The following is a 27,568-nucleotide window of genomic DNA, read 5'->3' as shown; positions in this document are numbered from 1 at the left end:
CACAATTTGCACTACACAAATTGTGTACTTATTTCGAGTTTAGTTCAAAATAGACTACAGGCAGTCCCTGACTTACAAATGGGTTACGTTCTGAACGCCTGGTCGTAACTCGATTTGGTCATAAGTCGGAAATACCCTTAAACATGCTGCCTGTGCTGTTTGAAAAACTTGGCGTGCATGGTTCTCAACTCTAAAATATTATAATAGGGTTAATGGGAGGTTGGTCGTAACTACGGATGGTCATAAGTCGGTGTGTTCGTAAGTCGGGAGGTAGATATTTCGGGATATCTCTGGCATCCTGAAATAACTTTGATGTGTAGACATATCCTAGTAGTCTGCCACTAAACACCTAATTCTTAAAAACTATTTCCAGATAAGGATGGGCTTCAATGTAATATGCAAACGAAGCCACTTAACTTTGAAGGAGGTAATAGATGAATAAATTGTAACATCTTTTTTAGCCCGTTATCCTAAAAGGTCACCAACTACAATAAGTTAAGATTTATGTATAATCAGATGTAATATTTTGGAAATAGGTCTCCTCACCCATTCAATATTTAGGACACATTTTAGTACTGAAGAAGTAATGTACCAGTCATATCTAAAGACTTATGGAAATGCAGGTGGCCTAATGAAAGGATAAAGGGTAATCAGCCTTTTTATCTTCATGAGTGAAGCTTGCCTGCCTTAGCATTTCCCCTGGCCAGCAATACTGTTTTTCTTATTTCCTCCATTCTTTTTTGGAATGTCTATACTTAACGGCTGTCTTCCTTCAGCGTAAGGCAGGAGGTCCACACAGATTCTACATATTTTAATAAGATTTAAAGTTGTGTATTGATTTATGTTTAAATCCATGTTTTGGTATGTATTTATAGTTTGTATTTATAATACTATTTACACATTTCTGTAAACTAAAATGATCTGAACATGATACTGAGTCAGCCATTAGTATATTGTGTTGGAGTATACTGCCTGCCTCTTGAGATGCTTTGGTGGGCCATATAGGTTGGGCACCCCAGCCTTGGGATGATGAAGCAGTTCTGTCTTGAGAGAGCACTTTGGCTTGTAATGGGGTATATATAGATAGGCCTGTATCCTTTCCAGGTGTGTGTCTGACCCAAAGCCTATTGCAGTCAATCTAAAGAGTCTCTTGACTTCAATTGAATTATACTCTCCTTCCCCCAAGTTCAATAAGAGAGTCCCAACAGTTGGTGGTGGTAATTCCCTATGAAGTGGAGCACTAATGAGATTGAGAAGTCTGAAAAATGAGACCACTGAAAGGTTGTGTTGTATGACCTTATTTACTGGTGCAGAGTTAGTATGTTTCTTAATATGACAACAGATGGCAGCAGAGCAAAGGATTTTGCTGGCCAAATAAATTAGAGATCTTTCCAAGCATCTAACTTTTTCATAATTGAGTGAAACTATGAATATGCTAGTGTTGTGGGTGAGGGGGAAATCTCGCTCCCCTGGGGTACAGAGCCCCCAGAAGGGTTCGAGGCCGGAGGTCAAATCAGTGAGGCAGGAAAGAAACTTAGAAGAGAAAACTTTATGATGCATGCATGCAGGCTGTCACTTCCAAGAGTGAAGCAGCAGCCCTGACAGACAGATTCAGGTATCCTTTATACAGAATGCTTAGACAGCTCAGTTGTGGATTGTTCTTCTTTAACATATCAAAGTCTCAGCAGAAGTACTTTGAGACTTCTGTTCACCCCAGGAGTGCTAGAAGTAAGTTTTTACAGTACACAAAGCCACATGAGAACTTGAGTGGAGGAGTCTACAAGGCAAACTGTGACAAAGATAAGGGTTTACATGACAAATTGTGACAGACTAGGAGTATCCATGAATTTGAGATAGTCATTTGTAAGGGTCTTTGATTAGAGCTAATTTGATTCTCTCTGTTACAGGAAGAGAGGCCTGGAAAACTTTTTAACCCTTACAGCAGTTTTCTTTAGAGAGTTTTGATTTTTGCACAGTCCCCCCTTTAGACACAATTGGAGTTATTGGATTTTCCCCACAATTCCCCCCTTTAATACTCCTATTGGAGTATTACTCAAAGTTATTCTAGACATTCTTAGGTATTTTTCTTTTGCTGGGATGAATTCTTATCTTAGAGGGAGGTTTTCTTTATCAGTTGGGTAAATGATCCACTGCCCATTCACCCCCAGATCTTTACCAGTGCCAATATTGCTTTTAAAACATAAGGGAAACATAAGGGAAGCATTCCCTGATGGATGTAATGCTTGAGTAAGGGGAATCTCTGAGGCAATCAGATTTTTATGCCAAATCTGCCTGTTCCCCCCCATGACTATGTACTTCTGGCACAGTGTTATCATTCTGGGCATCTACCCACTCCCGCTCTCCTGTAGAGTACTGACTACCAGTAGATCTGAATTTTAGGGGTCTGGTCCACAGGGAGGCAGGAGTTGGGATAAACTGTAATGGTAAAAGGCCTTCAGAGCCTTCTATAAGCTGTTCACATATCCAACAGTCACTTGTATCACTTGTATTGGTGAGGGACACAACCTTTTGCAGGGCTTCCCAATAAGGGTGGGGAAAGTTATATACTAAGGCTATTCTGACTACTAAAAGAAGGAAAACAATCCCCATCTTATTATAGTATCTTAAGTCTCTAAAGTAGAAAGGATATTAATAATATAGTAATTAGCTAGCAACTAGCAAAGCAGTCTCTTTAACTAAGCTTAATCAGTTAGTATTGTTTGGCTTGCCTCTGCAGGCACTCTTCGAGATTTCGTAGTCTCTTAGTTCACTCAGTACTGGAATGGATTCCCTTTGTGAGAGCTACAGGGCGCCAGGCTCACCTGTAGGTCTTTGCTGGTACAGTCCTACCTCTCAGGTTGTACCTCGAAGCTCCTGGTGGAGGCCGGTTTGGTAACAGTCTGGTTTGAGAGTTTGCCGCCTCGGTCCGCTGAACCTCGTCCTCAGGTGATTCCTCCGGGGAGGGGTCCTGGGTGACGGGGTCAATCAGCTCTGTGGGATCTGCAGTTCGGCGTACATGACTTGCGTGGATCCACGAGGGGCCCTCCTTCACCTTTACTGCTGTGTGGGTGATGAGCAGCAATTGGAACGGTCCTTTCCACCGGGCTGTCAGGGAATTCTTTCTGCGATGTTCCTTCACGAACACGTAGTCGCCTGGTTGGATGTTGTGGCACGGCACATCAGTAGGTGCTGGGAGGGCTTCCTTTACCTGCAGGTGCAAGCTCTCCTAACTGCATTTTATGTCTAGGTTTCTTCTTTCTGTGTGGCTGCTAGCCTGTGGGCCTCCTGCAACATTAAACTGCTTACAAATCACACATGAATTAGATATTCTTGAGAGCTTCTAGGTGCACGCCTGGGGCGTACCCTTGTTTTGGGATTTGTGAGGCCACCCCCCTTTTGCTCATGTGTGTCATTTGATGAGACACCTGAGCAAGCTGCCGTGTGAGAGATTTTTGGGGCGACTGGGCAGCCATCAGGTGCACCCATTATCCCAGCTGGGGATAAGGAGCAGCCTGCTTTCTCCCAAAGGTTTCTCTCTTCAGGTTGAGCAGCTTGCTGTAGTTCTATCAGGTCCTGCAAAGAAACAGGGAGGGAAAGAGAGACCAGAATCTGAAAGGGAGCCAGAGGTCCATGTGCTGCTGCACGTCTGGCCGCTGCATCAGCATTCCCATTACCCAGAGAAACAGGATCAGTGGCACCTGTGTGGGCCGGGCAATGGGTAATAGAGAGGGATGTGGGTAGCTGAATAGCATCAAGGAGTTGGGAGATAAGGGGACCATGAGAGATAGCAGAGCCAGAAGGGGTAAGGAAACCTCGTTTCCAAATTTGTCCTGTGGCATGACAGACAGAGAAAGCATACTTTGAATCAGTATAAATGGCAGCAGACTGTCCGGACGCTAAAAGGCAAGCACGAATTAAAGCGATGAGCTCAGCAGCCTGAGCTGATTTTGGTTCCTGGAAGAGACAAGGCCTCTAAAACATTATTATCTGAGACCACTGCATATCCAGCCTTTAGTTTACCAACTGCATTTCTTTTACATGAGCTATCAGTATACAATACAAGAACTGCATTTTCCAGCAGTTGAGCAGACAAATCTTGGGGAGGCTTTACACAGTGCTCAAGCAATTCTTCACAGTTATGGGTATGTGCTTTACCATTAGAGGGTAAAGGAGAAAAAGTAGCTGGGTTAAGTACATTACATCTTTGAATTACCACATTTGGGGAAGAGAGGATAACATTCTCATACAGGGTTTGTCTCTGAACAGATAGGTGCTGGGTGCGGTATCACTGTAAGAGAGCAGAGACAGCATGAGGGACCTGTAAGATAATGCTGTGGCCTAATGTGACAGGTTGGGCCTTTTTAAAGTAATTCAGCAGCAGCTGCAACTGCCCTCAGACAAAGTGGGAACCCACGGGCTACTGAGTCCAGTGTTGCAGAAAAATAAGCTACTGGACGAGGTGTGGGCCCAAGGAGCTGACAGAGAACTCCAGCTGCAATTCCATCCTGTTTATGACAAAACAGAGTAAAAGGCTTGCTATATTTAGGTAAGCCCACTGTGCAGAAGAGTTTTAAGGGAAAGGAAAGCAGATTCACATTCTGGGGACCAGGTCACTGGGTCAGGAGCTAAGATTAAGAGTAGAATAGTAAGGGGCCTGGTGAGTCCAGAAAAGTTAGGAATCCATTGTCTGCAATATCCTGCAGTACCCAGAAATTTGTATACCTGACTTTGGTGAAAGGGTGAGGAATGAAAAAAACTTGAGATTCGTTCAGGTGTTAACTGGCGGCCATCTCCTAAAAGTAAATGTTCCAAGTACTGAACTCTTTGTTTTACAAATTGCAATTTGGCTTTGGAAGCCTTGTGACCCTTATTAGCAAGACACTTTAACACATAGGAGGTATCAGTTTTACATCTTTCCTCAGTTTCACTAGCAATTAACACATCATCAACATACTGAACTGCAGGGAAGAGAGAGAGAGTTAAGGTCAGCTTTTTAAAAACTGAGAAAACAGAGTAGGGCTTTTACAATAACTTTACAAAAACATGTCCAGGTTAATTGATGACCCTGAAAGGAAAAGGCAAAGAGAAATTGGGAATTCTTATGCACTGGAATAGAAAAATAGGCAGAACATTAATCTATTACAGAAAACCAGGTTAGGTACTACTGGAAATCTAGGGATTACAAACTTATTAATGACTCTTAGGTCTTCTACAAATCTATAGATTTGCTTTTTCACAGGTAGTATAGGTGTATTACATGGTGAAGTTGTATAAACAAGTATCCCTTGTTTAAGGAGGGAGAGATTACAGGCTTAATGCCCTCTTGTGCCTCCCTATCCAATAGATACAGGGCTACCCTTGGGAAAGGCTTGTTGTGTCTGTATGTTATTTGCACTGGTGTTGCAGAGGCTAGCAACCCCACTTCATTCACATGGGCTGCCCACAATGTCTCTGGGACATCTGAGAGGTCCAGGAGGGGTGTATGTCCTGAGGTCTCATCAGATTCCTCTGAGAGTAGTAATGCCATCAAATTTGGAGCCTGATAGGGGGAAAGGTCAACAAGTATCCCTTCCTCTCTACAGAGAAGGTTTGCACCCAATTTACACAACAAGTCACGTCCCATAAGGTTTACAGGAGAACAGGGAGATAACAGGAAAGAATGTTCAGCTGACAAGGGTCCAAAGCGGGGTGGGGGTGCAGATGGCACATCTGGGGAATCAAGCTGTTTCTTTAGAGTAGCCAATTCTTGCTGCAGCTTTTCAATAGAATCTTTTTTGCTAGCCATAGTGCTCTGATTATTTTTTTTTTTTTTACTGCCACATCCTCCCAGAGGCACCAATATTCCATCTGGTTAGGATGTTTTTCCTCGAGGAAAACTCTAAGATAAGCAAGCTTTTGTAAGTCAAAGTTCTAATTGTCATGTATTCTGGGAATTCCCCTGAGTATAGCCATTCCAAATGCTCAATAATTCCTTAAGTCTCCTTAGTTTCAAACCTGCAGGCAATACCTAGCTGACTGATCATCTGAGACAAGGGAGTCCCAGGCTGTGAGAAACCTTTCCCCTCAGTAGGAGACAGACTTGAGGGAGCAATCTTATCCATGTTAGCACTGTCTTGTCCAAGGACAGCGCAGGAGCCCAACAGTACTACCCTCCCCAAGGATAGCACAAGCGTCCAGCAACACTACCCTCTCCAAGGATAGTGTGGGAGTCCACACAAACTGTCAGCTTCACTCACACTCCTTATGTGCCGGGGGAAACCGCCCTTGCTTTCAGCAGCTGTGCAGTGACACTGACAGCACTGGTGCGGCTGCGGTCCCACTCCGGACTTCACTCACTCAAAACCATGTGCTTGGACTCGCCACCAATCAGTCAGCAACAACAACAACAACAACAAAATCCAACCCCTATTTGGCTATACCCAGTGTTTTCGTTTTAAATTTCCCTCAAGCCTCTTAACAAAAAATTTTAAGTAAAAGATGACTCTTACCGCCAGCCGGTCCAGCTGGTGACGAGAACAGGGAGGCGGACTGGGGGATTTTAAATGGATCCCTTACCCTCCAGATGCGCGCTGTAGTCCGTTCCCATTCCCCGTCATCAGCCTTTCCAACTGGAGTTCCAAGCCATCCCACTTCTGACACCAAATTGAGGGGGAAATCTCGCTCCCCTGGGGTACAGAGCCCCCAGAAGGGTTCGAGGCCGGAGGTCAAATCAGTGAGGCAGGAAAGAAACTTAGAAGAGAAAACTTTATGATGCATGCATGCAGGCTGTCACTTCCAAGAGTGAAGCAGCAGCCCTGACAGACAGATTCAGGTATCCTTTATACAGAATGCTTAGACAGCTCAGTTGTGGATTGTTCTTCTTTAACATATCAAAGTCTCAGCAGAAGTACTTTGAGACTTCTGTTCACCCCAGGAGTGCTAGAAGTAAGTTTTTACAGTACACAAAGCCACATGAGAACTTGAGTGGAGGAGTCTACAAGGCAAACTGTGACAAAGATAAGGGTTTACATGACAAATTGTGACAGACTAGGAGTATCCATGAATTTGAGATAGTCATTTGTAAGGGTCTTTGATTAGAGCTAATTTGATTCTCTCTGTTACAGGAAGAGAGGCCTGGAAAACTTTTTAACCCTTACAGCAGTTTTCTTTAGAGAGTTTTGATTTTTGCACAGTCCCCCCTTTAGACACAATTGGAGTTATTGGATTTTCCCCACAATTGTGGGCATATATTCAGTGTCACGAAAATCTTCTGAAGTAAAGTTAGCTGGGATAAGAGGGAAGGTCCTTTCATGACTCAGTAACTGGTTAAAAGATAAGGAAACAATGGATAGGAATAAGTGGTCAGTTTTCAGCCTGGAGGTAGGTAAATGGTGTACCCTGGAGGTCTGGACCAATGCTCTTCAATGATCTGGAAAAAAAAAGTATAAATGGGTGTCAAAATTTGCAGATGATACAAAATTACTCAAGACAGTTGAGTCCAAAACAAACTCTGAAGAGTTCCGAAGAGATCTCACAAAATGGAAGATGAAATTCCATGCTGATAAGTGCAAAGAAAATGCACACTGGAAAACAATCTCAACTATACATATGAAATGATGAGATCTAAATTTAGCTGTTACCATTCAAGAAAAATGTTGGAATCATTGTGGGGAGTTCTCTGCAAATATATGCTCAATATGCATCAACAGTCAAAGCAAAATGTTAGGAATTTTAAGAAAGGTAGAGGCAAGGCAAGAACTATGTTGCATCTATATAAATTCATGGTAAACTCACATTTTGAATACTGCATACAGATCTGGTTGACCATTCTTAAAAAAGAGATATTGGAAAAGGTTCAAAAAAAGCAACAAGTGACATTAATGGGGTTTTAAGCAAACGAAAGGAAGTATTCCTGTAATTCCCAGACAACCTCTGAAAGTCTTTGCTAGAGATGATGTAAAAGCTAAGTCTCCAATAGAGGTTTTTTAAAGAGCTATATAAATTAGTAGAGAATAGGTTCATCATTGGCTGTTAGGAGGGGCAGGAATGGTGTCCCTAATCTCTCTTGCTAGAAGCTGGGAATGGGTGACAGGTTATAGATCTGCTCTGTTAGTTGCTTCTGGCCACTGGTAGAAGACAAAGATGATGGGTTAGACCAGTGGTCCCCAACCTTTTTAAGCATGAAATCACTTTTTGAATTTAAGTGCAATCTAGGATCTACCTTGAGCCTAAACATGCTTGCTCTGTCCCTTCTCCAAGGGCCCACCCCTGTTCACTTCACCCTCCCTCCCTCATCCTTGCTCACTTTTATCAGGCTGGGGCCAGAGGTTTGGTGTGCAGGAGGGATTCAGGACTGGGCCCGGGCTTTGGAATGTGGGCTGGTCACCACTTACCACAGGTGGCTTCTGGGTGGTGGTGCAGGGGGCTAAGGCAGGTTCACCCCTACCTTGGCCCTGCACCTCTCCCGAAAGCAGCCAGCAAACTCTCTGCTCTGTGGAGATGGGGTACAAGGTGGAGGGAGGGGCACTCTGACCTCAGCACCCCCCCCTTTCCTCTTCTTCCTGTGCCCTGTACAGCAAGCTGGAGGCTTTCAGGGGTGAGGGGCACCTCCAAAGTAGAGGGCAGAAGCAACACGGCAGAACTGAGAGGGGCAGATTAAGTGCCAGCACTTGATAGGCTCCCAGCCAAACCATCAGGATCACCTGTCAAACGTCCCAAAATCTACCAGTAGATCCTGCTCTCCGGGTTGGTGACCACTAGGTTAGACAGACCTTTGGTCCTACCACAATGTTCTAATGCCACCTACCCTCAAGAACAGCCCCAGTTTTCAGTTGATGCCAGAGTAGACACTTTTCAGTTGAATCAAGGGAGTGTAATGTATGAATATAATTTAGTGGCACTGTTTTACCCATCCTTTTTGTTTAAAAATTTACCACAGAGGCTCTTTCTTAAGCAAATTAATGTTAAAAGTATAATTGTGAATGTTATGATAGTGGAGGAAGCCAATGCACTGATCAGCAATTAGCAGCTGGGGGAGCATTACATTTTTGTGATGTTTAAAATAGATTTTTCACAAAAAGGGAAAGGACAAAAGGGTAAATGACTTACAGCATGTACCTGATCCTAAATGCCACATGCTTCGCAGGGTCTGGAAGAGAACTTGGCAGTCTTTCAACTTGAAGCTGCAGGACCATACCGTCCCATATTGACACCCCATGTTACGGCAGCCTCTTTTAGGAAAATGCAAAGGGTATGTAATTCTTAATTGTTTATGGGCATGATTTAGCCATCAGACTGTATGTGGGACTCTGAGTTGGAGGTCTCAGTACCACTTTGAAGCCTCATGGCATCCTCTGGTCCAATGATTTTAGGAATCAGATTTCAGTTGCAGTGGTCAAATCCTGATAAACTAGTTACTTGCATGTGCCATAACTCTCATCCTGTCTTAAAATCGTAGCGATGGTGTGGGATGTATACTTAGGGTCGGCCTATAACATTTTGTCACCTGAGGTGGGGAGCTCAAATGATCCCCTCCTATCCCCTCACTTAGGCTAAAACTTTGAAAGATCTCAATTCTGCCTTCTTCCTGTTCTACTCTAGAGCAGAGAGAATACATATGCACCAGCAGCAGACAATTTTCTACACTCTGGGTACAAGTGGTATGCTTCCCCCCTCTCCCCCCCTCCGGTAGCTGAGGTGGCCTCCTCCGTTTGCCTTAGGGTAAGGCCAACTTTGAGTATACTAGATACAAAACCTGAAAGGAGCTTTGGCTTTTGCCGTTAAAGCTAAGGTGCTGGCAATGATGATCATGAAAGACCTGGGCTTGGTGTCTGTTTAGAAACCCGGAAATGCCTCACGTGGAGAAGCTGTAAAGCTAAAGAGAAGCTGTAAAGCTGCAACTCCCCCCGGCCTGTCCCCTAGGCGCAGTTGCACTATCCCTTCCTAAGAAGGCTGGCTACCTTGTCAATTGCATCACCCCGGGAGGCCTGTACAAGCAGGATCACATCCCCCCGTTTTACAAAGAGCCAGTGTGCTAAATACCCCTCAAGGGCAGCCAGCGCCCCGGCTTGGCTAGGTTTTCCTTACCCATGGCGTTCTTGTGCCTAGCTCGCCCCATACCGGTCTCCTTTTCCCGGCCGAGCCCCAAGCTCTACGCCTGCCCTCAGCGCGCCTGGGCCGGGGCTGCGGATTTCACGCCTGGTTTGTAAATCGCTGGCGCAGTTGACAGCGTCTGTCAGGCTATTTATAAAACCTCAGGTTGTTCTAAACTTAGATCCGCCCCTTGGTATTAGCACAGAGCGAGCGCTTCCCCGCGCTCTCCTCGGCTCCGTGCCCGCCGCCGCTCTGCGGTGCGCCCTCGCCGCGGGGCGACCGTGTCCAGCTGCCCGCGCACCCTCCCCACCCATCCCAAACCGGAGCTGGGCCACGTGTCTCCCCGCCGCTCCGGGCGCCGCGGCTTGTCCATTGGCCGCGTGTTCCCCGGGGCCAAGCCACTTCCACGTCCCCCTGGGCTGCTGTGCCCTTTCGTTACTCTGCGGGGCAGGCTCGGCGCTGGCTGCGTGCACCCCGACCCGGCGCAGCCGCCCGCCCGATGGTGCGGTCACGGATTCCCTGGCTCAGGAGAAACTGATCCGAAGTGCGAGTCGAACCATGGCTCTGGGGAGGACTCTCATCCCGAGGCGTTTCCTCTGGTGTGTCCTAGGTAAGCGTGAGCCTGTGCGCGCTGTGTCGGAAGGAGCGGGCATTGAGCGGACGCGGCTCGGTAGCGCCCCGAGAGCGAATCTCTCGGGAATCGGATCCGTTCAAGCAGGAACCGCGCGAACTAATTCGTGGGATGGGCAGAATTTGCACTGCCTTTGCTTGGGCACGTCTGTGGCGGCTCTCCGTTCCTCGGAACTTGGGGCGAGATTCATGAACAACTTCGGGGCTTTGGCAGCCCCGTTCGCTGCAGGTTGCTGAAACCAGGTTGCTTGGCAGGATTTTTGATCCTCTGCTGACTTTCCTATGGCGCTGTTATCTCGCCGGACCTCTGTGTTAATCCGTTTAATCGCTGGACTGAGCAAGCAGCGGAACTAGTTAAACAGGCTTGCCCAAGGCTTAACTCTTTTGCGGTTCTCTCCTCGGTTTGGGTGATGAGGTTGTACGGGGTGCAGCTGTTACCAGTTACTCAACATGTTACTGCTGTTCCCAGCGGTACTCTGTCATAACTGCGAAGTAGAGCCTAATGGACACATCGACTCGTGTGGTCCCCAAAGTATAACTATGTAGAATAGGTAATTGCAAATGTTATGCTTTAACTGCTGATGGGATAACATTCGGGGGGGGGGGGGGAGCGACTGAAGTAATCTGCTTCTCTGTTCACTAAATGAAGTCCTCTCTTTAGATTGTCCTATCATTTCTATCCGTAGGAAGGAATCATGGCATTGAAACATTGAAACCTCTCACCGCAGGACAATCCCTTTCTTCGCACATGCAATGTAAAAATACTGTAGCGGACTCACTGAAAGCTCTGCAGTTCAGCACGCTTTGGGGATTTTTGTATGCACGGGCTGAAAGAATTTTTCTTTTGTCCTAAACCTAAGCACTGACATTGGGTACCATTCTCCTTTTACATTCTTCATTGGAACATCACTAAGTGGCAGTCATCTACTCTTAACTGCAGTTTGACCTAAGTGCAAAAATAGGCTGTATTTTGAAAGAATATAAGGAATGAGGGTATCTATTTAAATAGAGGGAAAATTAGAAAATCATTCTAAAATAACATGGAATTGAAATGAAATATTTACTTCCGTGGCTCCCAACAAATCAGCCGGTAATGCCACCCAGATCAGTCTGTTTTGGATGTAATTTTCTGCTTGAAGGAAGGTCTGCTTTCTAAAGCAGGCTATGCTTACAGTTCTTTCCATTTAAAAAAATTTCTCAAATATTTATAAATGGATTTTTCAACAGTTGTCTCTATTTCTGACACACATGCAGTTAAAGGGCCCAACTGGAATGACCTATTTTGAGACTTGTTTATATCACTGAGACTGGGATTGTATAGTATATAGTCTATTTTCAATCTGTCTCTTTAAAATTAGTTAGGCAATTTTTTCTGTTTCTTGCTTAATTGTTTTCATGTGGCATCATGTATTTCTCCAGGTGAAACCGATAGAAACTTGTCTATTGTTTTGCCAGAAGTTCCTGAAAGTCTGTTGCAAAAAGCTTTGAAAAGTAATCTATCTTGGAATGCTTTATAATAATGATTATATTTATTTTAGATTACTTACCTATTAAAAGGAGAGCCATATTAGAATATGTGTGATATTGACTTGAAATACAAAACCTTAAGGATTATATGAGGAAATGGAAATGTTTTTCCTATCTTCAATTCTTCCTTGTTGTTTTCCTTCTCAGAACCCTAGTAAATAATGTATTGAGCTGTCTAATCTGTACAACGTAATTAACTATTTACCACTTTTTAGCTTGTGACTGTTCACAGAGAAATAGAAGACAGTACAAGTTAGTCAAAACTCATTCTCCATGTTTAGTTTTAGAGATCCCTTCATTGTACATGACTAAATTGTTCTATTCAGCAACTATGGTATAAACAATACGCAGTGAACACTAAGATTACTGCCCATACATAGGCATTCTCGTTTACCCAGGACAGTTGTTCTGAAGTTTTATTTTAAACTGGAAATCTGCATGCCAGTTCTTATCAAAGCTGATGTTAAGAAAATTGTCGATAATTTTCGAAATTGTTAGCTGCAGCTTTGTTTTATGTTTTAGAAACTCTTAAATTGACTATTATGACAAGATGCTAAACCAATATGAATCAGTCAAATCAGTGACAATTCTACCTGTATGTTGGGCTTACCCATCCAAAGTGCAGAGCCTCCAAAATGCTAATTAACTTCTCTTCATCTCAAAGATTTAGACCTGTGCATGTCATTTATTTTTCTAGAGTTAGCATTGCCCTTTGATAAAATCATCCTGGCCATGTAGTCACCAGTCTGGACAACCAATTGAAATAAACCTCAAGTCCACTATGTAAAATCTGCCTATTTTGAAGCTGCTGTTTATTGTACAGTAATAATTTAAGTTCCCAGATATTCTCTTTTTCTTATGCTCATGGAGCAAATATATTGAAATCCTTTTTTGCACATATTTATATGATATTAATCTCTGCTCTATGAAATGGAGGGTATGGTAGTGTACTGCAATTTAAGCATCACTTCTGAAATACCTAACCTATAATGTGACACAGCTGGATGGATTGTTAGCTGTGGGGATTGAACCTGGGACCTTTGGCTCCAAAACCAAATGAGCCCCTACTGCTTGAACTGAAAGGATTAGTTCTATTAGCTGAAAATCAGAGGCTGACTTGTAAAACCATGTGATCCAGAAACTAAGAATGAGTCTAGACAACACTGTAAACTCAAAATAGGATATGCAATTTGGGCTATGCAAATTCATATCTTATTTTGAAATTTGGCACATCTACACAGCACCAAATTTCAAAATAAAGCACTATTTCGAGCTATCCCTTATTCCTCATTCAACAAGGTTTACTGGGATGATGAAATAACACAACCGTTATTTCGAAAAATATTTCCAAGTAACGGGTGGCTTCTGTAGGTGTGGGATAGCCATTTCGCAATACCTCTGATATCCTGAAATAGCTTTTCAGTGTAGACGTACCCTAAAGGACAGAGGGTGATACTGAATGTGGGTTGTACATTGCCCTGAGAAGGGAAGCTGTCCCAGCTGTGTAATATTAGGTTATGTACAGCACCACTGGTTCAAACACTAGCAGGATCAACTCAGTCCTTCTTTCCATGCCATGTATATTTGAGTGCAACACAGCTGATTGCTCCAGTGTCTTTCAGATGTGAGGCCTTACAAAAGAGTAGTGACAAGAGCATGGACTCTCTAAAAATAATCACATTCTCACTCAACAGATCTGATACCTGTTTGTGCCCTGAGGCAATTGTTTATGGTAGCGATAAATATAGGCTTTTATTATTATTCCTGCAGAAATAGCATAGCTAGGAGAAAGTGAACTGTATTCTCTCTGGACAGTGTACCATTATCAGTAATAAAAGTTATGTATGCCAATTCTTCCTACAGTTACACCTGCACAACTCCATGTAAGCATTTATGGGGCTGCACAAATGTAACAGGGCTAAACGTTGACCTGGAGAATCTGTATTGCTGCTGCTGATGGATGAGCCAGAAATAATTCAAGTTGACTCAAATCCCATGTTGAGGTTGCAGGGCTGGCAGGGGGAAAATTTTTTTTTTACTTGTAAAATGAGCAAATGTGCTTTGCGAATCATTGAGACACAGTAATATGACTCCCTTCTGGTGCTATTTCTACAAAGTCGCTTTTAAGTAGCTGAATCAAAAACCAGGACTATGAAGCACTTTAAAGACTAACAAGATAGTTTATTAGATGATGAGCTTTCGTGGGCCAGACCCACTTCCTCAGATCAAATAGTGGAAGAAAATAGTCACAATCATATATACCGGGAAACTGCACTTTAAAAAACAGGATCTTCCCTATTTTGCATTGATCCTAAAAAGGCAGGGTTTTAATTTTGTGTTTCACTAACAAACATTTTGTTTGTTTGTATTAATGGCCAAAATTTCTTCTCTCCCTCACTATTGTACTCAGTACCAGCTGGCTGCTACATTCCAGTAGTACTACTTACCTGGGCTAGCCACTTGCTTCAGAGGTTTTAAAGTGAAGTGTTGTGTACACACATATTCCTCTCACATATTTATACTTGATTGTATAAAGGTTTTATTGGCTCATGTTTTGGGTGGCCGCATTACTCACAAATAAGTTATGCAGAGCATGCCAAACATATGCATGTTACCAAAGCACACCATCATTATTCTACAAAAACAGATTAGAAACCTTTTAAATGTGACCTAAAATGGCTCATCAGAACACACAATTATCGTGCCTTTTGAAGTCCATTTATCTCTGGATCTTCTATGGGCAGAATCAAGTTCTATGTGTACCACTAAGAGTTAGGAATCTAGCCCTTCATACAACTTTCATTTCTAGAAATTCAGGGTGTTGGAATATTTAAATTTAACTTTTTACTAAATCCTCAGACCAGTATAATGTGGGGAGGAGAAGAAATGTTACATCTGAGGAAAACATTTGTGTAGCAGGTTAACTTAAAAAAACAATAGACAGTTGCTTAACGCTGCTCCATTAGGTGGAATTTTAGACAGGCCTGATAGAGAAAGATTAGTGAACAGAACACAGTTGAAATGGTTCAAGGTATGTGCTAAATGCAGTTTGTTACAGAGGGCAATGAAAAACAGTACTTCTATTTTACACACTCTCTCTCTCCTCTCTGATGAGTGTATTCCCTGTGTTTTCTATAACTTTTTCCAATTGTCAATTAATAGAATCTAAAGCCAGAAGGGATCATCATGATCATAGCCTGACCTCTTGCAAAACCCAGCCATAGAACCTCAACCAGTAATTTCTCCATGGAGATAACATCTGTTTTAAGCAATAGCATATCTAGAGATCTGGTCTTGAGTTAAAGGCATAAAGTGATGGAGAATCCACCAAATCTCCCAGGAAGCTGACCCACTGGTTAATTACTTCTAATTAACATTGTGTGGTCTTGTTTCTTACAGGCTTCCTACAGATGAAATGAAAAAACAAAAATCATGCATCTAATGAAGTGGGTTCCAGCCCATGAAGCTTATGCCCAAATAAATTGGTTCATCTTTAAGGTGTCACAGTACTCCTTGTTGTTTTTGCTGAAACAGACTAATGCAGCTACCCCACTGAAAAATAAAATTGATTCAGTTGTTAAAAATAAAAACATCTCTGGAATGTTACTGTTCCAGGTTGCAATTATTAGCTACTGGTTCAGTATAGTTAAATGAAGTATTGCTTGCATTTGATTGCAACCTGATGGGTGGTAACCTGCTTAACATCCACTAGCAGGAATCTACTGGGCTTTGAGCAATTTAATGACATCAATTAACTAACTCTACAATGTTGTTGAACTAAATATCCATTAAATACTGAGCTGTTAATATCTTCTGTGTAAATCTCTCTCCTGAAGATTGCAGATGACTAAAATATAAATCCCATGACCCGGAATGAAATTAGAAGCCTTGCAAATGACCATTAAGAATGGAACTGATTCTTTTTAGACTTGGAGCTGGAATAAAATCAATTACAGTTTTTGTAATCGCAGATTTGAGAAGATTTTGGAATTTTGAAACTTCAGATTTTGATTTATTAAACTGCAGCCCCTTTTTTATCATAGCAACTCTGTGTAGATCTGAACTGCGTCTTAGGATATTTTGTATTTAAATGGAAATGGTCTATAATCATTTGTAACAGATAAATAGTCTTAACAGAGCTGGCTAGGAAATGATTTTTTTCCCTGCTAAATTTTTTTGACAAAATTGAAAAAATGTTTGGAGGTTTCATTAAAAAAAAAAGCTGAAAACTTAATCTTAATTTTTTTTGCTTTGACATTTTTATTTTTGAAACTAAAAACCTGGTTTTTATTAACATGGAATTTTTTGGCAAAATGTGCTTTTGTTAAATAGCTTTTTTCTGGGGAAGAGGGATGAAAGACTTTCTTAACAGCTCTAAAAGAGACACGGTATTCTGGTAGACTAATAGCAATGACTATATTTCATGGATAGTGATTAAACTGTTTATTCTGCTAATGCTTTATGGGGTATTTGAGCAGCTTTACATCTGAATAGAATGCAGAAAGCTTATTACTCTCTGATTACCAGTGAAATTTTCTAGTGATATTTGTGAAAATTAATTCTGATATTTGACCAGCCCTTGGTTCAGTGTAGTCTTTTTGTATGTTTGCTAATTTATCAGACCACTAAATGCATATTTTCACCCAAAGTTCTCTACATATTAGGGAATATTTCACATGTTTAAAACATTGTTTCCTAATGTTCGTATATAAAAACCACTATGTTGCCTATCTTTACACAGTTGTGCTTCCATATATTTATGTATCATAACATTTGTTTGTGATACATTTTGTAAAACTAATCTAGTTTTGAAAACTAAGTCGACATCTGTCAGTTCTGCACTTCAATGACTAGCATTAGTCATTCTAGATTTTTGGCATCATATTTTTTGTTTACATTTTAAAAACAACTCTATAGCAAGAATTTAGCGCTGGCAAAAGATGTCAGAGTCAATGTGATAGAAAGTCTTCCCTCTGTCTGTAAAACAGAAGTATCCTGTTCTGCACAGATTCCCTGTAGGTGTGAAATGACAATTGTATAAATTCAAGCCTTGGCTTTCTTCTGCCAACTGTAAGGATTGCTACCAAAATGCGGACATGAGGAAGCAGATTGAGATAGTTTCATATAGAGCAACAAATCACAAATAGATGGTGGTGATGTCAGGCCTGATTTGTTCTAGTAGTTGATGAAGTAATGGAGTTAAACTTTTGCCAATCTCTCAAAGTGCATAAAACCTAGTACAAATTTAAGAATCACTTTTTTTCCAGTAGAGTAATTAAAAAAAAGTCAATAAAAACCCAAACAAACCTCTGCTATGTATTAAGGAGACCACAATCCTAATATTGATTTTTTTTTATGCCAAATTTCCCCTCCTTCTCTTTTCCGTTCTGCAATATATTTATATTTGTTTTTCACTCTGACTTGTTTCTGATTAATTTTATACCCATTTTTGTCTACTCCATTTCTTCCCACAGTCTGGGAACCTAGTAACAGCCAAGTCAAACTTTCAAACCTCTAATGTTCAAGTGGGTTCAATACCGGTTTGCCCATCATTTGTTCTCTACCCTGTGTCATCAGTCCTTTGGGCCCTCAAGTTTTGTTGCTGTTGTATCAAATTCAGAGCAAGTATAATTTTTGTTCTCTACCTAAGATACTTAGATGGCCTCATTACTTCAGTATCTGAGCACGTCACAATCTTTAATGTATTTATCCTCAGAACACTCCAGTATAGTGGGGAAATAATGTTATCCCTGGTATATAAATGGGAAACTGAGGCACAGACTAAGATTTGTCCCTGGTCACACAAGAAGCGTGTGATGGAGCAGGAAATTGAACCCAGTTCCTCCACCCTTACCGTTGGACCATCCTTCCCCTTTTTGCAGCTTACAGTCTGTCTACATAGCAGGGCTTAACTCGAAATAAGCTACGCAAATTGAGCTACATCAATTGCGTGGCATATTTCGAAATTGGGAGTGTGTACACAGCACTTATTTTGAAATAGAGCACTCTTCCTCTGACTTCCCTTACTCCTCGTACAATGAGGGTTACAGTAATCGGAGTAAGAAGTTCTCTAGCTTGACAACATTTTTACATTATTTCGAAATAATCCTAGTTAAAACCATATGAAAAAGAACAACCACATAATGACCTGTCCTCTGAACAAAGATGAATCCGAATACTGCAATGTGCTGGGTGGCCTTACCTCTGTCCCCATCAACTTTTATATGCGTTTTAATGAGGATTGAGAGCAATCGGTACCTAATAGGATCAGCTCCACCATTTGGAAGACTCAGGCAGGAACCTGTACAGTTATAAATTGGTTTGGGATGTTCAGCAGTCAGGTTGCTGGGATGAGTTCATATAACAAAATGGTCTGGCTGAATGCTTCAATCTCTTTGGCTGAAAATGGTCCTGCGAAACCAATCAGTTATTACCCAAGAAAAACATACCAAGACCCGAGAATTGAGAAACAACAAAGATTCAGTTCTTGAAAAGGGCAATTAATAATATTTTATCACTCCATTATTTGGCATTCACTGTATCCTTTTTACTAAACACAGTGATGCTGAAAACCACCATTGAAGAATTCATCCAGTATGTTGGGGAAGTGGAGCTTGCTGCAGCTTTATTTGATATATTCTTCGATACTATTTGTGAATTAGTTGCCATTATTTAGTATTTAAGTTTCAGTAGCTGTGGATTATCAACTATTCACAACCTACTATATTTGTCTTGCATTTTGGATCCTTCAGCTATTTATGAGTGTTTCAGATTACCTTATTTTTGATATGGAGGCCTAAAGATGCCAAGGACCTGTGTTTTCCAGCCTGCTACTTTGAAGCTAATACATTTGAAAATCATATAGCTGAATAAAGGGAATAGATCTGGCAAGAGGCCCTGTTAAATGAAGCTATTTTACACAATCACATCTTTATTACATAGAAAAAACAATTAAATAGCTAAATCCATCCAGGAATAACTGGATTTTTTTCTAGCTTGGGGTATAACAACAACAACAATAATATTCAAATATCCATTTGGTTTCAATTTCAAAATACATTGGCTCCTGTAAAGGAACATGCAAATTATATATCAAGCTAATGTAGACAGTCCTAAAGGAATTTATATCAATTTAGTTACAGCTAGAATTGCATTAATTCTCCTCTCCAGAGATTCTTGAATTTGAGTTAGCCTGCAGCCAGAGGCAGATTAAAATGGGAAGGTTTTATTGGCTGTACAGATGGATGGATAGTCAAAAAAATTGTGTAAATTGACTTAAATTAGTAAAGGAATTCACTCATGCTTGTGCTCCGTATTTTTGTTCATTGTCAGCAAAATATTCAAATGTTTCAGTTTTGCTGGCGATCACATTCATGGAAAGCAAATTTCAAAGTTGTATACATAAGTGTTTATGGTAAATAAAACAAATGATCACTAACTATTTATGTGGGAGAGGGCTTGTGTACTTCTCTGAGAACCAGAAATAATGCTGCGTATTTATTTGGTTAGTTGTAACTGAACAATATAACTAAGGTTTTGAATGTGAATAATCAAGAGTTAAAAAAAAATTGAGAACACGTGTCCAATGCACTAGAATAAAAAACATACAGATGAGAAAATTTTGATTGATCTTCTCTCCTATAGCCTGTAGGATAACTTAGCTGAAACATTTATTGTTGAGTTCTAATTGGCAATATAAAACTCACCAGCTGCTAGCCAGATCCAACACTGTAGTGTAGCTGGTTAAATTTTCCCCTCTAGCGAAAGACTCTCATAACTGGTTCAATACCAAACATACTTTATGTATAGCAGTAAAAAAATAGTCAAAGGAAGGGAAGAATAGCAGTCTCCTGTGGGCTGTGAAAACTCACTGTATTATCACATACAAGAGGAATGACCTTTATCAGAACAAATCTTCCACAGTAAATTGACCTGATCTAGCTTCATAAGTATCAGAGACCATGCCCCAGACATCTCAGAAATGAGTTTTTAAGTAAACAGAAGTGAGAGCCGTGTCTTCCTTAGAAATAGCACAGTGACTCAAAGCTGAGATGGCCAAGGCACTCAGGCCTCATCTTGAGAAGAAGTCTATCATAGAATCCTAGAACACTAGAACTGGAAGGGACCTCGAGATATTATCGAGTCCTGTCCCCTGCCCTCACAGCAGGACCCAGTACCATCTAGATCATCCCTGACAGGTATCTGTCCAACCTGCTCTTAAATATCTCCAGTGATGGCGATTCCACAACCTCCCTAGGCAACTTATTCCAGTGTTTAACCCCCCGACAGGCAGGAAGTTTTTCCTAATGTCCAACCTAACCCTCCCTTGCTGCAGTTTAAGCCCATTAATGTGACACTCCCAAATTCTGAAGTCACTCTTTTCACCGACCGAGTCTCACCAATATCTAAATCACACTCTAACGGGTGATACATCTGATAGTCTGCCCGTGGGAAAGTCTTCCTCTTTCTCCCTTTTTTCCATGGAGGTTAGGAGAGAATGAAATGCACAAGACCTGGCCTGGACTATGGCTGAGCAACTGTAGAGCTTATGGATTTATATTGTAAACCCTTTGCAACAGGAACTGTGGGTCTGTGTAGTGCCTACGCCTCCTAGGCCCGATGGTAATACAAATAATAATTAATAACGGGGAATGGAAGTGTTGGGCTGTCAGTATGTCTCCAGGTAAGACCCCTTTTCTCATACATCATCTGCATAGGAGAGACTGGTATTAAAAGTGGTAAGCTTTTTGGGGCAGAGACTGACTTCATTAGTATTTGTATAGCACCTACCCCTTGAGCTGAAAAGTATTTTTCTATCAAAATGATTATTCCAACAGAAAATGTAGTTTTTGCAAAATTTTCTGGATTTTTTTATGTTTCCAAACAGAAAATCAAAATGAAATAGTTTTTGGATTGTTGAACTGAGTGAGAGATTTTGTTTTGAGTAAGCTTTATATTCATTTATTTTTACTTAGGGGGAAGCCTCCTGGGAGTTGTAGTTAAGGTGCTTTATACTTCCATTGTCAATTATAGGGCAGGCTACTTGGAAGGACTGGTGGGCTCTGGTGTTCCCACTGTATTCATTTTAACCTGCTGAAGAGCAAGTTTAATCGACGGGATGGTCCCAGCAGCTGCGAGAGAGTTCTGTGTATTAGGGCTTTCCCCGATGCTAGCAGGGGTGCAGCTAAACTGATGGGTAGCACCGTGCAGAGACTGATTTGAAAATTCACCTCTGGCAGGCAGGCAGAATTGAGTGTGAAACTTCTTATATTTTGAGGCTTTATTTGCAAACTGGAAACTTAGTCCATGTTTTCTGAAGCGTCACAAACCTTTCAAGGCTATTGGGGTTAGAGATGTAAACTAGTAACTGGTTAACTGGTAAGCATCACTTTTATCGGGTGATGAATACTGGTAACTATTTAACTGGTGCCCAGCCCGGCCAGAGCAGCCCCGCCCCTTCCCCTCCCCCCCCCCCCAACCTCCCGTCTGTGCTTGGCATAGCAGGCTGGTTAACCAGTTAAATATATAGTTTAATCTGTTAACATTTTCAAACAGGATTTGACATCCCTAATTTGAGTATGGTTATGAGCTTGTATAGCTGGGTCTAGAAACCAAGCAGTGCTTGCAGTGTGCATGTTTCTGAATTGAAACCAGCACAAACTCATCAGTTTTAAAAGAATTCCCTTTGTGCTGGGTTTGTCTGAATCGATTCTGTTCTGTATAGGTTCTTATATCACACTTTCCATTGTAGTATCCGTGTTGTCCATTAGTGCATTAAGCAACACAGCTAACGTGTTGCTTGTTTGGTCTCTCATCTTCTGCTCTGGGAGAGAAATGTGCAATGGAGTGTCTTGTTTTGGGAGTGTTTTTATTATATTGTTGCTGTGTATTTGTGTTAGAGAAGGCAGGGCCAAAGAACTGTGCATTGCACTTGGAACAGAAGAAGGTGCTGAGGTTCATGGTGGTCTTTTAATTCCTGAAACCTGCCCCTAAATTCTGTCTCCTGCACAGAGGAGTGTTGCCCCTAATGCAGAGAGTTCCACTGAGCGAAAGGTGTGAAGTTGTAGACCTCAGTCTACATGGTTAAGGGTGTAAAGCCAGGCAATTTCCTGGGGAGGGAAAGATTTCCAGAAGTCCTCACTGATGCAGAGTTCCATTATCTTGGAAGACAACTTGGCTTTAGATGAGCTGGCTGGCACCTCTGAGGCCACTAGCTGCAATTTCTTTTGCCCATGATGAATTTCCATGGGATCTTTCAGCAGCGCCAAAGGGGCAGCACTCCACTAATGTTGAGTTCCTCTAGTATTGTCCTGTTGTACTGATTTTTTTTCCCCCTAGCTGGAGTGGCAATGCCAAAACCAGAAGACCCTTGGAGGAAGAGAAACCCAACCTTTCATTGATATCGTTTTAGAAATGGCCTTTCTTCCTGGCCCATTCCACAAGATTTCAGTTGCTGATGTTCTCAGTCTTGTTGCCTTCAGTTCTGTATTTAGTGTTTGTTTCCCATCACACACTGCAAGTAAGAAATGTCCAGCCTCTCAGACGGCCACAAAATGAAGTGGCTGCTTCCATAGCTGGGAGAGAGGTCCGAGTTCATCCACGGGAAGGTCTCACGGGCATCTTGGATTTACAGGCTTCTTTTTCCAGTTGCAATTAGATGAGGGATCTAATTAATGGCTATCTTTATGGATGGAACAAGTGAAGGAGGTATGCACGACCTGCTTCTTTCCTGGGGCCAGAAAAATGTAAATCCTGTCTTTATAAATCAGAATTCTTTGGCAAGATGCAATGTTTTAAATTCTCTCTGAGTTTAGCTCCATGCCATAAAAACATTGATGTGTTTATTAATAGCATCTGGTTGACTTTGTGGAGTTGATAAGGGTAAATATTGGAACAAGAACAATATTCCAGGAAATGTGTTCATTCTGTTCACTAATGAAATCATCACAATTAGCCACATGTATGAACAGCATCAGTGCCTCTTGTGCACACGATTCTAACACAATTCTCTGGGGCTGGATTTCTTGAACTCTGGATTTAGTAATGTGCTGCCAGTATTTTACTGAGGGGCTCCCACTAAATTGTTTCTCCTTTCCCTGAGTTAGAAGCTCTGTTGCCAGTGTGTTTTGTGAGCTGACACAAAAGAACGGGGCATTCGGGGGAATCTAGTTTAAACAAAAAACTGGAGGCAGCTCCAGCCGGCAAACAAATGTATCTTAAGTGCTCTTTGAGGGGAATGTTTATCCTTTGCTCCTGAAAAATAGATGGAGGCTATTAGTAGTGTAACAGAGCATGCAACTTGTGGACTAGGGAAGGGGGCCGGGAAGAAGGGCTGCAGGTTTTGTAGGATGGTCTGGCCTTGTGAACATTTCCAGGAAGAGTTTGCTGTTTGGTGCAGTTGGAGCCATTCCCGAGGCAAAATATTTGCTCTTCAAAAGTATTTATATGAGCTGCAGGCTGAGGGGTATTCTCCTGAGGTGGGTTGGAGGGGAATTGATACCATTGTTTTTTCAGTGTGGTAGACACCTTTTAAGAAGGATCTCCAGTTAGACCCTTCCAGTTCATCACTGCTCCATGTATTCTGGTTGCTTTTTCCTTAACATCACTGCTTCAGACTCCTTGGGACAGTTTTCTAAAAACTCAGCTCCTCCTAAGGTACATTGGGTGCTGAATTCTTTTGAAATCCTGTGGGTGCTGAATGCTTGGCAGTCTAGCTCTTGGTGGTCTCTCGGGTGTTTGCAAATCTGCCCCTTAGACATCCCTCCCAATCTGCATGTCTGCTTATCATGTACTTACTGTGACTTGCATTCTACGCCTGATTCGGTTTGGGTTTTCATCCACTAGTTACCCATACACTGAGTCTCAGCATACCAGTACTCCATCCCTGGTGGAATCTATGGCTTATACCCATATTTTTCCTTCTGATTGGAAAAAAAAGCTCAAATCCTTGTTTTCCAAGTTATCTGAGCTGCTCTTCCTTGTGCGTTGTGTGTTTCCTGCAAGGTAGTGGTGCTTATGAGGAGTGTGACATTTATAATGTCAAGAAATTAACTACAGGTGGGCCTGAATGGCCAAGTTTAAATCCTGAACTGCCCCACATATACCTTCCCAATAGTACCGGGGTGTTCAGCACACTAGCCACATGCAGCTATTCGGCTGTTTGAGTGTGGCTAGTTGGCTGGAACATTTTCAGAATAATGTGTCTAGTTTGCTATAGCTTCAGAACTGGCTGGACTATGTTCAGCCTGCTGCAGAGATGGGATATGGACCAGTGCTCTAATGGGAGGCAGTGTGGCCTAGCAGCTAGGTCACAAGTCTGAGAGTCAGGAGACTTGGGTTCTGTGCTGGCTCCTGTGACTGATGTGTGTGCTGCTAGGTAAATCACCCTGCCTATCTGGGCTTCAGTTTCCCTATGTGTAAAAGAGAGAAAATTGCATGTGTCTGCCTCTGACGTGCCATGGACTTGCAGATGAAAAGCACCATAGCGCTGCCTCTTATTAGTCTACATTGTATTAGTGGGGGCAAGGGGCAGGGAAGCAGTTCTGGTTTAAGCCCTCTCTAAAATAACTAAGTACTGGCCACGGTCAGCTCTGTGAAGCGTGATTTGCAGCTCCGACTCCCCTAGCCCAGTGCCCCAACGGCAGCTCCCTAGTGGCTCCCCTCCAGCCCAAGGGCTGTGGAGAAGCACAGTGCAGGTGTGGTTTTGTCCAGCCCCAAGGAAATTAAACCTGCCCGGTTGTCTGAACAGCTGTGAGAAGACCCTGGGCCAAGCTTCCCCAGCACTGAACAATGTTGTCAACTCTACAACACGGTGGGGCGGGGGTATCTGGAGCTGAGGGCCCGCTCCCGCTGTTCTGGGCGTCTGTTTCTCTGCTCAATGCGATGAGGTGATCAGCCCTAGGGCTAGGCAGAAGCCCTAACCAAATGGGCGTGTTGCTCTAGGGGGCAGCTTTGTAGGCATACCCACAGGCTTGCTGATGGAGTCGTACCCGAAAGCAATCCGGAGCAGTCACCACCAGGCTTCCAGATACTAGCGTGGTTTGTCCTTCCCACCCTTCCTGCCCCGTTTACTGCTTCTGTGGCCTAGTGCTCTGCTGGGTGGAGAGCTAAGCTCGTCTCTTACAATGTGTATTAATTAGCCAGTGCTTTGAAAATACTTTACTAGTGCTCAGCATTAGTGCAATATATTATTTATTAGCTCCAGTAATATTTGATTGGCCAGAGTGGTGGAATACACAGGGCCGCTCCGAGTGCTTAGAGGGCTGTGGGCGTGTTTATTCCTTCTCCCTTCATTAAATAATAATACTCCATAGCTCTGCTACTGACGGAAAGCATAGTCTGTCTCAAAGCGCTTAACAACGGAGGGCAGTGTTCCTATCCTCATGGCACAGAGGAGGAAACTGAGGCACAGGGAGGTGAGGTGACTTGCCCACCTGTGACAGAGCCAGGAGTGGAACACACATAACATAATAGAACAGGTCAACTGAAGCGAACGTTGTCCCAGGGTGACTGTGTCCTGCCTGCACCTTAATGGCTTAGCCTGGTAAAAGCCTGAGCTTTGCATTTAGCAGCAGCCGAGCCTTATCCCCAGGCACTGCTCCCCTGCTGGGATGGGAAGGGCTGCAGGGCTGCGGTCTGATTTGTCGTTATTGAATGTTCAAGTGGTCGCTGTCCACTTATAACACATGCAGGGTGATTTTTCAAGTGGTGTGTGTTTGTTTTGTGTTTCTACCGTAATGCCGGCAGCTCTTTGTGGTAGGCCCTGTGTGAACCCAGAATGAGAAACTGTCCCTGCCCCCAAAGAGCTTATAGGAGAAGAGACAGCGAAAGAGATGGGAGGAGGGTAGGACGAGGAAACGACGAGACAGCATCCAAATAGACAAGTCAGTCACAGGGTGGGGAGGAGCAGAACATACCACTAACCAATGGGAAGGCAGCAAAAGGCACTTTCGGCCCCCAGTTTATTTTGGGTGAGTGGGACGTCCCTGCACAGTTCTGTGTCTTTAAGGGTAGAGGGATCCCCCTCCACACCAGTGAAGCAGTCCCTGTTGTGCTGCTCCTGATCCTATCATCCGGAGTAACACCTCCACCGACTAAACCAGAACCCGATTAGAGGAACGTAAAACCCTGCTCTCTTTGCTTTGCTCACCTAGTATGGGGGCTCTCAACCTTTCCCAACTGCTGTACCCCTTTGGGAAGTTTTATTTTGTCTCAGGTACCCCCAGCTTTCCTCTAACTTAGAAAATACTTGCTTACTAAATCAGACCTAAAAAGTATCACAGCATTACTGAAAAATCACTGACTTTCTCATTTTTACCATTTAATTATAAATCCATTGGAATATACATATTACATATACATTTCAGTGTAGTGCAGGGGTGGGCAGTAATTTTTGATGGGGCCACCCCAAGATTTTGGCAAGTGGTCAAGAGAGAGTATGGGGTCTGAGATGGAGGTTGGGTGCAGAAGAGAGCTTGGGGGAGGAAACAGGGGTGCAGGAGAGGGTGTGGAGTCTGAGGGCGTGGGGTTTGGGTGAAGGAGGGGTCTCAAAGAACAACAGTTATCAAGGTGAGTAACTGGTTTTTGTCAGAACATATGCTGCATATTTTTCATCACCATCTACTGGCCCCTTTTTTGTTAACAAGCCATTATAAAAAATATCTTTTATAGTATCCCTGTAGCACAGGGAACCACCCAGGCGAACCAAAAGTGAAGCCTTGGCTTCCTTTGCTTTTTAGTCTCCACAGGGCGAAGGAAGAAAGATACACGTTGATAGGAAAATGTCATTGCAAAACCATAACATTGGGTAGGTGAGCCAAGGGCAAGTAGCGTACCCAGAACTGTCCTGATTTTGGAACTGATTGGATGCCTGATCGATCTAATGATGATTGAACTAAATGGAAGCGCTCCCATTGACTTCAAAGGGCCTATATAAAGCCCCATAGACCTCTTCACTCCATGTGGAGAGCTCCTTTATCAAGTTCTCTCCTCCCACCAAATTTATTAATCACATGGGATGGATTCAAAACAATCCGTGTGTTCTACCGAGATCTAATATGAAACCTTTCCGAGCTGTGTCTAGGGTTTGGGGGGGTAGGAGGGAGGAGGGGGGATGAAAGCAACTTAGAAGTCATCTGTTATGAGTTGGACAATAGTGGGAATTGAAATGCTCTCTTTCTACGTAGTCTTCAAAAGATAAACATTGAGAGAATTTAAATAATCTGTTTTGAAAATTTTTCTTTTAATGTTTCCTGGAGCCTCTTTTCTTCTCTCTCTCTGCATTCCCTGTTTGTCCCCTCTGGCCAGGGCTGGTGAAATGTTTTTAAAATGAGATGCTAAT

The 27,568-nt window shown here is 42.6% G+C and overlaps 2 protein-coding genes across 2 annotated transcripts in view; both read left to right on the top strand.

Annotated features, from left to right (window-relative positions):
- Positions 1-9,258, top strand: part of RBM44 (RNA binding motif protein 44) — a 36,263-nt gene extending 27,005 nt beyond the window's left edge. The window contains exon 14 of the mRNA XM_075934027.1: positions 9,125-9,258. The gene's annotated coding sequence lies outside the window, so the exon portion shown is untranslated. The remainder of the gene's footprint in view (positions 1-9,124) is intronic.
- Positions 9,259-10,546: 1,288 nt separating this feature from the next.
- The window catches only part of RAMP1 (receptor activity modifying protein 1), a 77,250-nt gene continuing 60,228 nt past the window's right edge, over positions 10,547-27,568 (top strand). Inside the window, exon 1 of the mRNA XM_006127409.4 lies at positions 10,547-10,681. Coding sequence (XP_006127471.1) covers positions 10,630-10,681 — 52 coding nt within the window. The 5' untranslated portion in view covers positions 10,547-10,629. The remainder of the gene's footprint in view (positions 10,682-27,568) is intronic.

The sequence above is a fragment of the Pelodiscus sinensis genome, chromosome 7 (genome assembly GCF_049634645.1).
Source record: "Pelodiscus sinensis isolate JC-2024 chromosome 7, ASM4963464v1, whole genome shotgun sequence".
In the NCBI taxonomy this organism is placed as follows: domain Eukaryota; kingdom Metazoa; phylum Chordata; order Testudines; family Trionychidae; genus Pelodiscus; species Pelodiscus sinensis.
The sequence above is the reverse complement of the archived record's forward strand: the minus strand, read 5'-3'. Positions and strand labels throughout refer to the sequence as shown.